This window comes from Caloenas nicobarica, chromosome 10 (genome assembly GCF_036013445.1).
Source record: "Caloenas nicobarica isolate bCalNic1 chromosome 10, bCalNic1.hap1, whole genome shotgun sequence".
Lineage (NCBI taxonomy): Eukaryota > Metazoa > Chordata > Aves > Columbiformes > Columbidae > Caloenas > Caloenas nicobarica.
The window spans coordinates 10,833,399-10,846,015 of NC_088254.1; the positions used below are offsets into that span (position 1 = coordinate 10,833,399).

Sequence of the window (12,617 nt, forward strand, 5' to 3'; positions counted from 1 at the left end):
TTGTAAATGGATATGAAAAATCATGAAGTCTTGCTACAGTTACTGACGGTGTCTTTGAGTTCTTCCGTTTGATTGTCACAAGACAAGGGAATTTTGTGATTACTTTGTGATTTACAGGAGGACACTCTTGCTCTTTGTAGAGCCAGAGAAATAAACTAAAAATACTATGAGTCGGTCTAACAATGAGGGAATTCATTGCCCCAACATGGCCTGTCACACGTTACTCTCTGCAGACTCCAAGGGTTATTCATAAGTATCTTTAAAGCAGATGACCTCAGTTGTTTTGCTGAGGAAACCAGAGAGAGAGATTCCCAAGTTGCCTTATGTACACCAATACAAGAAATAAGGAAATATTTTCCATGGAGATCGAACCTCTTTTGCCTGGAATGGAAACAGCCACTGCCTCTGAAAGTGCTGAAAATCTGTGTTACAAGAGATTCGGGATGGAAATAGATGGTTTAGACTATATGTATGTTAAAGTAAGTAGAATATGTTTGGTTGTTTTCTTAGTTTTAACATGGGCGAAGGCTGTATAGCGAAGCATGTGATAACTTATTAGTATAATAGTTTATTAATAAAGTTTTAAAGTAAGTAGAGTTTTGACTTATGGTCTGGAGATACATAAAGGAGACTTTTTCAAACATGCCAGACAATAATTTCATTGTTTAGGACATTGTCTCTCTTAGAAACATCTTCTATGAGAAGCGTTTGCAGCAGTTGTTGGGGGTCCGAGGATCACGGGTGCAGAGCGCCGTGGTTTCTGGGGGGTTCCCGGGGCAGAATTTTCATAAACACTGATTTTTCTTTGAATATATATATATATTTTTAACGGCGCTGCGGCCATTAACCCCGGCTCTGCTCTCACAGCTTCCTCCACGCTGGTGGAGGCTCTTTGGGAGTTTGCTCGCTGGCCTTAAGTTAGAGCTTGCCGGGTCATTCTGGTTTCCTAGCATGGGGACTTGCTCTTAATTTCCCATGAAAAAATGGTGGGACTAAGTGTAGCTTCATTAGATGTGCTTCACTGATGTCAGGGTGCGGTTATAATAGGGCAGAAAGGTGTCTGTGGTGTGGACGTGACCATAATGACAGTGTTGTGTTCTGGGTTAGCTGAGTAGAACTAGTTTTCCCTGAATAACTCAAGCTAAGTCAGTAAAAGCTCTGTTTTAATGAGGTAGCTACATCTCAGCCTGGGGCTTCTTTGTTGTTCTAACAAAAAATAATCAGTTAATTTCGGACTTTGAGGACCTCAAGCAGGTATTTTACTTTCAATGTGATTTGGGGGTCTAAGATTAAGTAAAAACAAAAGAGTGCTGTTTGGACTTGAGCTCAACTTTACAGGATGATCTCAGAAATGTACGGCCTTATCTGCTATCAAAGTTTATGCCAAATATCTTTCCTTTGATTTTTAACTTTTAAATTAAGCTTTCACAGTTAAGCCAGAAATGTTTTACAGATATCAGAAAATCTACCCTTATTTCACCCCTGTGAGGTAGGTGATCAGTTATGGCTCCACTACTTTTTCCCCAATAACTTCTTGTTTCAAGCTTCAGAGCTGTGGCACAGCGCAGTGCATCTGTCTGATCAGCGCAGCCCTTCATCTTCCCCTCCGGCCCGAGCGAGTGCTGGGCACACCGAGTAACCTCATGGCAGTGATGCACATGGGTTTGCGCTGCTGCAGAGACGCCGAGACAAAGACCACAATTCCTTTTTCTGCGGGTACGAGCCCAGCTGTCCACAGGCACGTCTGCGGCTGCGCTGCCTGTTGTGAAAATAATTATCAAAAAGCTCCTGTAAGATCTTAGACCCATTTAAGAACCTGAGAAAATGAAGTCAATGTTTCATTGTGTGACATCAGCATGTAAAAATATATAAGAAACATGAGGGTCTTGACTGAATTTTTACCAGTGGTCTGAAAATAATACTTATTTCAGCATCTGGTTGATTATGCTCTGAAGTCTATATTGCGACTTGCATCATCCTACAAGCACTTGTTTCATTTGGCCTCACGGTATTTGTTTTCTTGGATCTTAAGTTCAGGCACCTATGAAGTTAATCCTGACATGTTGAATGTTGTTTTGTACGCTCCTTAAGTATTGCCTTTTTTATTTAATGTTTAAATTGGAGTATTTTTGTGATATAGCCACAACATTCACTGTAAGCACACAAACATGAAATCATGCATCCTTTTCATAATCCTCTTTCTTCACTGCTATGTGTCTCCTTTGCTTAATATCCAGGAGATGGCTGTAGTTGTTTCATTTGCCCTTAAATTTCTTGTGGCCATTCTTCTACAACTGTTGTAACACGTTTTTCAGGTTGGATGGATTAGGTGTTTTAAGGCAGATTCGTAATTAACTTCTTTTTGAAATCACTAGCGTATAATTCAGTGTTGGCCTTCATTTTGGTGGTGTGGGTGGAAATGCAACGCAGCGTGTGCCTCTCTGTATGGGAATGGCCTCGAATGGGTATTTTCCTGTTGCTCAGTCAGGGGTAGGCGTCACACTTCTGCTCGACGTTTTCACTGACCTTATTGCGGTTATTCAGCTGTTTCATGTCCCAAGGAGTGACCAAAACATCGGCGGTTGAAGATCTGTCAAAGCCACGTTCGTTCCTTTGGCAGGTCTGGAAATCGAAACTATTTCAAACGCAGAATTTTCATAAACACTGATTTTTCTTTGAATATATATATATATATATTTTAAGCCCGATTTCCTCTACATGAGCATTTCTTGAGAAATGTGCTGAATTAGCTGGGAACAGCGTGCTGCAGCACGTCAGCGGGCAGCAGTGCTGTCGACGGGTTTTCCGGTGGGTTGTTGGGCTGCGGGGGCCGGTGCTGCTGGAGTGGGCTCCCTCCCTATGACGTTTTGGGGAGAAGGTCAAGTACAATCCATACAAAATGCAGAAAGCTATGATTTTAAAGATTGAGAAAATTCACAGCTTTTAAACATTTCATGTGTTTCAACTCCTTAAAAATGTTTCTTGTGAAAATCATATCAACTACAACTGGTGGATGTGACTATTCTTGGTCAGATTTAGTAGTTCAAAGTAAAACACTGAGTTTTCTGGCCTCGGTGTCATGCCCAATGCATAGATTTGCAAGGTGACAATTTTTGCTGAATTTCAGTGCAAAAGTTTTAATATTTAAAGAATATTTTAAAATTTTAATATTTAAAGAAGTTTTAAAAATTACATTTCTGTTTGCTGATCAAATTTGCCCATAAGAAAGGAAAAGAAAATTTCTATCCTTAGCATTCAGATGTAGTGGATATTTGTACAGTAGCTTAAACACTCAAGTGCAACAGATTTATTTTCATTCTCGCGGCTGTCAGGACGCAGAACCTCACCCGCCCGTCCCGGCGCGTTGCGGACACCCCAGCCCGGCTTTGCAAACCCGAGCGGCAGCGCGCGAGCCGCCGTCCCGGTGTCGGGGGCGCAGCTCGGAGCCGGGGTCACCGCCGGCCCCCGGCCGCGGTTTGGGAGCCCCACCTGTGGCCCCTCAGGGAATTCCCCTGAGTCAGAATAACACGCGGCTTTTGATCTCCCTATTAGGTAAACTAGCTACGTGAGACTGTTTTTCAGGGAAAACAGTAATACAAATCAGCGCATGTTTTCCCCACTATTTATCATAATATAAATGTCTTTTTAAATTAATGCTTTCTAAATATCAGGCCTTAAGCTGCACAAGAGGTATTACATATAAACGGCTGTTGCTGAGCAACAAGACAGAAAATACGTTCCATGCCCAAAGAATGCCACTCACTTTAAGAAAATTGATAATTTCTGTTTTGATTTTCTTGCAAAGTTAATGATGCCATTTCCCTCACGTTGTAGGAAGAATTTAGACAAGTCGGTCAGAGGTTTTGCAGCAGCCTGCTTGTCATGGAGATGCTCTGCTTTCGCATTCCCTCCTAGTTACTTGCCACTTTTATGAAAGGAGAGTAAAGTCTTGTCTTCCTTTCCAAACTGCAACCAGCAGCATCGTTTTGTCAATAGAGGCACGGTGCTTCCTTGGGACTGCCTGCAGATCGCAGGGCAGGTGGCAGAAATGTTAGTGGTTTCAGCAGTGGGGAGAAATGGGACCTGTTCCCACCTCATGTGGGAGCCGTCCAGATCTCTTTGTAGGACACCCAGGTTGGTCAAGGTAAGACTTGTCTCTGACTTGTTACTCACTCAGCCATGCATCTGCTTATATTGTTAATATAAAAGGTAAACTTTTCTGTTTCAAGTGTTTCTAGGCTCAGTATTATCATCCATGGTGGTGGCACCATGGACTAAGTATAAGGGAAAATATAAAGCTGAAGGGAAATTGTTCTAATAGTTAGCAGCTGGTTCACATGGAATAGTTTTGGTCAAATTTGTGTTTGACTTTCACCACCTGTTGCTGTTCCATCAGCTCCTTCAGCTGGTGCTGCCAGAATTGACAGCATCTCTTTGATCCAAACATGAGAGAGTTGCTTTATTCCTACCTAAACATGAGGCCATCCTTGAAAGAGGAGAGGAGCAGCAAGTTCACTTGTATTGATAGATTGAGAAACTATGCACAGCTTTTTATGAGTTGAAATTTCCCTTTTTTCCCCCCTTTCCTTTTAAGGATGTAGATAATGTCATGAACTCTTTCAGCTCCCATCACAAGAGCTGCTGAGCTGGGAAGGTGGCTGTGTCTCCTTCTGCACTGTTTGTGATTGTGCACTGGAAGTGGAAAACTCTGCTGAAGCGACTGCGGAGCTGCTTGCATTGCTCATTCCGTTCTGCTGGCAATGTCAATTAGCGCTCCGAGAGGTTAATATCTCAGAAGAGAGGCTTTGTGAGTCATATGGTCTCATTTGATAGATAATTACTATAGTCTGCTGGTTTCTTCATGTGATCTAAGATGAAATCATGAGGTATGAGAGAATACTGCTATTTCCTATTATATTGTCTTATTATATAAAATTGTGGTTATACAGCAGCTTTCTGACCCACCGCTGAATAATGAAAACTTCTCCCTGTATTTTCTTTTGCTGTGAGCTCTTTCAGAGTCACTATATAGACATCACTAAGCCATCGCCTTTCAGCAGCCCAACTTGTCCTTCCTTGAACAAAGTGTGGCAATTCCACGCTCCTGTGTGATTTTGGAGCTGGTGGGGTTTTTTTATGTTAGTCTGCTGAGGCTGGAAGAGAGGCTAGGCAAGACACTGAATTTTGAAATAGACCTGTCAATATGCATTTAATTATTTGTTTTCCTTCTGAATTTGAGAGTCTCTCAGCTGTTGTTTTTTTCAAACTGGTATAGAGCAGTGCCAGCATGCTGGTTGGTTTTGTCGCAGGGCACGAGGATGGGTTGGATGTTCTCCTAATGGCTCTTCCAGTTCTATGTCTCTGACACGGAGAGCAAGAAGCCAGTAGTGGTGAGCCGGGAACGTACCTCAGAGAAAGCACAACATTATTACCCACATAGCAAAGCTTGGTTTGTCAGAGCCAAATCAATACTGACATGTAAAGCGCAGGTGACACTGTTGGTAAGCTTGGGGTGATATGAATGGGAACAATATTTACCTAAAGCTTCAGTCACTACCTTTCCTTGAGTAACTCACACCGTTATCTTCCCTATCAACAGTTTTATTCTGGCAGTTCAAAATTTGCATTGAACTATTACAAAGAGTAATATATTCATTGATTCCAATCCGGCACAATTTCACTAAAGTTAATTTGGGTCTCGCTGTAATTTTTATTGTCATTTCAGTGCATTTTTAGGCTAGAGTTTCCTTCCCTCCTTAGAAGGCTGATTTGTAAATTGGTGTCTCTAGACATTTATTGTATTTTAGTTTTATTTTAATGTAGTCATAAGCTTGATTTTATATGCTAGTTAGTAAAGAGGGTTGAATAGTAGAGATACTGGGATAAGGTATTTCCCAGGAGAGACGCCCTTGGTGCTGTTTCCACCAGTGGTGTTGCTTTGTTTTCTGCTATAGGACTGGATCCCACTAAAGCCTCGGCAGCCATGGCATTTTAACATCAACTGCTTATATAAAAGACAGAATGAGAACCTGATTTTGCAAATCATTCTGCTAAATTAGTGGAGTGAGAATGTTGTGAAATGATTGAATGCTTATGATCAGGAACATCTCTCTCTTTCCTCTCACCGGTTCCTTTAACCAGGTGTTTTCTTTGGCAGGGGTTTGAGGCTGGGCAGCGATGCTGGAGATGAGAAGCTGCGGCTTCGTGCTCGTAGAATGCCTCTGATCCCTGTAGGGTTATGCCATGTGGAAGGTTCAGCTGTCTGTAGTAACCCAGTTTCTACAGTGATCTGTTTTGTGCTTTCTCATCCCCTTCTCTAGACAGTAGAAAATGTACAGTTTCAGCTGAATAAATGAGAGGTGCCAGTTTCATCCTGGCATAGATCACATAGTTAGAAACTGCCACGCAGCATTTGCTGCCCGAAGTGAACAGCGTTTTGTGGTTTCTGTAGGTTAGTACTTGCATCGGCACATATACTTTTTAGCACGCACCTGAATTTTAACTCAAACGTGGTTTCTTAGCCTGCAAGTTGTGGATACAGCAGTTTGAGAACAAACAAATAATCCAAGTGCCCAAACCATGGCTTGTGCTGCTGATTTCCCAGCTGCTCCGCTGCCTTTTCGTTGGCCTCTGTTGCTGTTGTGCACAGTGCTCTGAGCGTGGCAACAGCCCATGCTGAGGAATTGTTTGCCGGATCTTTCATTTTTAAAATAATTCATCAATATTCCTATCTGTTGGAGGAAGAGAGGGAAGAGTGTGTGTAAATAGTAAAGTAATACTGCACTTTTGTGCTAGAAACAAGAGTAAATGTATATGAAATTAACAAAGCTCAAAGAAAAAACAAACAAACAAAAACCCTAAACACAACCACATATTTACTACAAAGAACAAGTTTTCTTGTCTTTGTATAAAGTAGATTCTTAGGACTGGCATAAACATCCAGTGAAGACGAAGATACACCAGGCATGGGAGTGTCACATATTCTGTGGTGTGAACAGTGAAAGTGAATTTTTAATTCTTTATGCCATTATTTTTCTCCTTTCACTCGGTAGAGAGAAGTGGTTTACATGTATGGCATAAGCTTTTCAGGAGTTCTGGAGCTTTTTAGCTGAAGGCAGCGGCAGTGCGTTAAAAGCTGCAGTGCGTTCAAGGTAAAAGTGACATTGATTTAGGCTGTTGTAAATGACTCAGTTTCCTCTCTTGACAAGCAGAAGGCAGTATGAAGTGTGGTCTTTCAAAAAAATCCCTAGTAGAAACAAGAAGTTTGTCATTTTAAGTAGTGAGAAAACTGGGTTAATAAGGAGCGGGGGGGAAGCTTCAGCACTCTTTGAGGCAGAGGATGCTATACAAAAATAAGTCATTTAAGACTGGGAGATGAAGCTTTGCGACCAAACGCGCGGTTTTCTCTGCCATCAAATACTGTGTTTTGACAAGTACGTTGCAGTTATTTTGAAATAATTTAGTGGAGTGAGAGTGTTTTGCAACATGGCCACTCCTCCAAAAGCAAACGGCTGTTTTGTTTGCAAGGGTGATGCTGTGGGATGATCTCGGTGCTCTCTGGGTTTTGCAAGAGCATCAGCGCAGGAGCTTTAATGTATTAAAAATGTCGTAGCCTCTTCCTGGTGTTACTCAAGAGCCATTTTCCTATGCATGTATTTGCATGGACATGCAACTGTATAAGTAACTAGATAGTTTCCATATACTTTGAATTGATTCTTGAGCATGAGATCTGGCTTCACTCATTTAAAAATATGAATATTCTTTCTGGTTTTGAAAACAAGTCATATCTTTGTTCTGGGTTACTTTTATGAACACAGTTGGGGAGAAAATGTCCATTAACTGGAATGCTGGTTTCGTTTTTTTCTATTATTTGGAGGCCTTTTCAACCAATTTTTTTCAGTTTTTTTCTTTTGTCGTTCTGGAGATAATCCATTTTAAACTTGCCCTATTTGCAACTACAAAGGAAAGACATTTTAATACTTGAGATCAGGTAGCTTCGCTTGAATTAACACAGATACGCCAAAGTGTTGGCTTAGGGGGGGGAAAAAAAGCAGAAAAAGCTATATAATGTTAGGATGCACAAGCATTTAGAACCTACTCAGAAGAGTTACTCCAAGTAATTTTTTTTTATAGCCAAGTTTTTGATTTCTCTGAAAACACAGATTTTTGTGTTTGTAGACTTTCAGCATTGAATGTGTATCTCGGAACATTATTTTGCATGGGAAATGCCTTTTTTTTCTTTCTGTATAGGTAATAAAATTAAGCTTGTGTAGCCTTTTATCAATAGAACAACTTCAGACATACTATTTGTCTCTTGCTTATGGGTTTGACTGCTAAACATGTATTTAAAAAAGAAGGTTTTGGTGTCATGTACATTGATCATCTAACTATATTGCAACAAGAAGTCACTGATCTTTTGCTGTTGTTGTCATATTGCAGTATGCCAGGGTTTGGATCCCTGATCCAGAGGAGGTCTGGAAGTCAGCAGAACTTCTCAAAGATTATAAACCTGGAGATAAAGTTCTGCAGCTTCGACTTGAAGAGGGCAAGGTAGGTCTGCATGTTGTTCATAAGCTGACTGTGCTTGTTCCCAACTGGAGACTGATGTGTCTGACACGGGAAGCTGTACTGTCAGAATATATCAGTATTTATGTATGTGCAATTATTCTTGTCCACTGATTTCCAACAGTATTTTTTTTGTGTCATAAATTATACTGTTTAGTTACAAAAATCCATTTTACCTGATTTTTAAAATAAATTTTTAAAAATATTGCTTTTTGTCAAACTGCCTACTGTGTTCAGTTGCATCATCTTTTTCTACTTACACTTTTAAACCTGTAACCCTGGTTTGATATTCCAGTGAGAACAGTGTTGCTAGGAGAACAGTGTTTCAGAGGAAGAACTGTGACTTTTAAGTTGAGCATAACCATCAGAAGATTAATAAAGATAAAAAGGGGCAAGGATTAAGGTTATTCTGAGAATGAGGCTGTTTATGGTGTGAAGAAATGATGACGTCTACAAAAAGCTCACATCCTTGTAGTGAAGGCCAGTTCATTTTTTTCACACCATTTACATGATTATTTAATTTTGATATATAATGATGGTGATTCCTCAGATCTTTTAACAGAAAATAAAAATCTACTGCCGTTGGTCAAATATTTATTTTTAATTTTTTTTTTTCTTACTAGTGAGCAGCTTAGGTCCTACTTTCATGTAGAAGCCTACATAGCAATGAAGTAAAAGGAGGAGATTATATATATAGAATAGTTTCTAAATATAATATTGTTACTTGAATTAATTTCAGTCTTTGACTCACTCGCATTTCTTATATGGCAAGCTGAGTACAACCTTTTTAATCTGACAAGATGAATTTCCTCCCCACATCCCCATGTGTGTGATGATGCTGCACACTTGCATGTTGCATATGCTAGAATGGGGGTGTTTGCAGTTAAGTCACATTGTGTGGGGGCAAGGAAAGAGCAGGTAAATAAAGTGATTTTTAGATATAGAGACGGATGCAGTTAAAACGCACATTAGAGATTAATTTATATCTGCAAAAACTGTGAGCTGCGTATTTTCAGTTTCTGTGTTCTTCATGGCATTCTGGCAATATTCTCATGTTGTATTGCTGGCTATAGACTGACAGGAATCTGCTGCCTGTGTTCAGCTCAACAGGAAAATAATATGGAAAAACTGGATAGATTTATGGTATAATGTATCTTGGTTTATTTAATAAAAATATTTGGCAGCAAAAGCAAGGGGTTTGCTTAAGTAATAGTTAAAAAAGATTATATCCCTTTATGGTTGCCTGTTGCATATAGAAAACCATTTGGGGAATTTTAAATTATGTTTTTGGAGAAAGAACTGCTAACTTAAATCATTAGATCATTGAAATCTTGCATCGTGTTTGTGTAACTTGGGCATGTTTTTCTGGGAAGAATCGTTGGAGGGACGGAATGAGGAAGTCTAAACACCAGCTCTTTCAGCACATTTCCATTTGATTTTCAGGACCTAGAATATTGCCTAGATCCGAAGACGAAGGAACTCCCGCCCTTGCGAAACCCTGACATACTCGTTGGCGAAAATGACCTCACGGCACTCAGTTATCTCCATGAACCTGCCGTTCTACACAACCTCAAAATTCGCTTTATAGACTCTAAACTGATCTATACCTATTGTGGCAAGTACTGTCTTTTCACACCATTATCTTTACAGAGAATGCCTTAGACAGGAAAAGGAAAGGTGATTATTGATGTGCCACACCATTATCTTTACAGAGAATGCCTTAGACAGGAAAAGGAAAGGTGATTATTGATGTGCATGTCTTTAACTTAAAGTCATTTAACGATATTCTTAGTAAAGTCCATATGTTTGTGGTTGTTGAGTGCACCGAGTAGACTTGAAAGTATTAACGTTGAGAGAAAATTGACTTTGCCGTGTGTCCCCCTAGCTTCCCAGTGGACTCTGGTTATCAAATGTGTATTCAGCAGTTTTAGCTTGCCGATGGGATCCCCGGCTGGCCGCTGTTCCCCTCGGGCTCGCTGAGGCGGGCTGGGCAGGAGCGGGCAGCCGCAGAGCCCTCGCTGTGCGCGGGGGTTATTGCCCCGCTGCGATTGCCCCTGCAGGCAGCTCCTCTGTAGGGAAGATATCACTTCTTTTTCTTCTTCGTGTTTTCCGATCAGTGCAACTACAGGAGCGAAACCCCAACAGCGCGTGAGCCAATCCTTGTCCTTTCGCAGTTAGGAACAATCTTGGTTTTAAAAATAACCATTAAACGGACAGTAGAGGTTACCCGAAGTTGTAATTGCCTGTGATATTTTCAGATGGCCCGAAAGCGGGAAGTTACTTTAATGTTTACTTCATCATAAGTGCAAAATTGCAGCTGAGTTGGCTATTTTAAAGAAACGTGGTGAGATAGTTTAGACTTTGAATATAGATTTCATACTTCGGGGCTTTTTTTCCTCTCTGTGTGCATGTGTTTCTTTCAAATCTCAGCGTTTAGTTAAAATACATTGTTAACTTTTAATATAACCTCTCAATATACATAAACTTTTAAAGTTTTTCAAATATTTCTCTAGTTTATCTATGCTTTGGACATTGTGCTAGTGCATAAGAAACACTTTAAGTCATTAGTGGATTTTTTACATTTTAAGCTGAGTAAAACGAAACATGATATGACTAAACCAGATATTGAAAATTTCCTTCTCGTAATTATGTGGTTAAGGCAAAGACACATTCTTCCAGTACATGTAGTCAAATTATCATTTGCATATTCGTTGTAGCCCAGTTTATGCCAGCAGAAAACATGCCCCATTATTTCTTTTTTAGTATACAATTTAACTTTGTCTCTAATCAGACTTTTGTAGGACAGTCCCAATTCTTGGTATCACAAACCAGAGTATATTGAGCCTTCTTGGTGTTCTCATATATAATTAGACTTGCTGTTTATAATTTCTTTGCACTTTGCACTCTTTCACAAACTGTAGAGTAGGGAAGTTGTGTTGCAAGGTGGCCCTTGGCAGGTATCAGCTAATCATGACTGTAGGTCTCTGAAGCAGGAATTTGTGTTTTGCAGCTGAAGGCCTTGTCCTGGCCTGGCCTGCGTATGGAATATGCCAAAGGTCAGATTTTTCCCTCTTCTGGTCACCCTTCCAGCTGCATCCATGGTGATGGGAATGGAGGGCTGAGGCGCGTTGTGATGGGAAGACTGCAGTGTCCTGCCACATTTTGCTGACGCCGGCTATTGCTGATCTGTGGGTGCTCAGCAGAGCACAGCTGCTCCAGTCCTGCTCTCAGCAGTGTCCAGACCACAGAGGACTGAATCAGACTTTGCCACCCTCTGCTTGCAGCCAGCCCTCGTTCCTGTAGGAGCGGGAGATGATTCATGCCCACGTCTCATCCCATCGTGCAGTCAGAGCATGACTAGAGGCAGAGAATAATTTAGGTTGGTAGACACCTCTGGAAGTCTTCAGTGAAGCTCAAGAGGAAAACAGGTCTGACCAGATCAGGTTGCTCAGGGTTTGGACCAGTAAAAGTATTTGAACATCTCCAGTGATGGAGATACCACAGCCTCTCTGGGCAACCCCTGCTGAGGGTGCATGTTGTGGTCGCGGTGCTGGGAAACCACCTCTGTTCCCCCGGATTAGACATCGCCTGTGTTTCTGTCCTTGGTGCCCCCACGGCAAAGCTCTTGATGAGGGAATGTTTTGTGAAAGGGCTTTTGTGCAAGTGGATCTCATGGCCTGAGCTGGTGAGGGGCTTTCAGTCTGAGGTTCGCGGTCCTGTGCCAGCCGGTACCACCATACCCCTCCCATCAGACAGCCTGCGCTGGGTTTGGCTGCTTGCAGACGTGCTCTGTGTTCAGCGTCGTTTGAGAGGCTTTCAAAAGGAACGCGCTGTGTGCTACTTGTGTTTTAAAAACTGAGTCCTTTGGCCATGGGCATCCACCTTTCAAACCGCCCCGTCCGTTCCCATCCTGAGCACAAGATTATTGCCTTAGAGCTCTGCCTGGAGAAGGAACTGCATTTCCCTCCTTAATCTGATTCACACATTAGCCAGGTTAGTTTAAATACCCCATGAAGGTGGTTTTGAGCTAACAGATCTGATTTAGCCTGAAG

The 12,617-nt window shown here is 41.3% G+C and overlaps 1 protein-coding gene across 1 annotated transcript in view; it reads left to right on the forward strand.

Moving 5' to 3' along the window:
• Positions 1-12,617, forward strand: part of MYO5A (myosin VA) — a 98,102-nt gene that overhangs the window by 9,012 nt on the left and 76,473 nt on the right. Inside the window, exons 2-3 of the mRNA XM_065641408.1 lie at positions 8,440-8,550; positions 10,009-10,180. Of these exons, the coding sequence (XP_065497480.1) occupies positions 8,440-8,550; positions 10,009-10,180 (283 nt within the window). The remainder of the gene's footprint in view (positions 1-8,439; positions 8,551-10,008; positions 10,181-12,617) is intronic.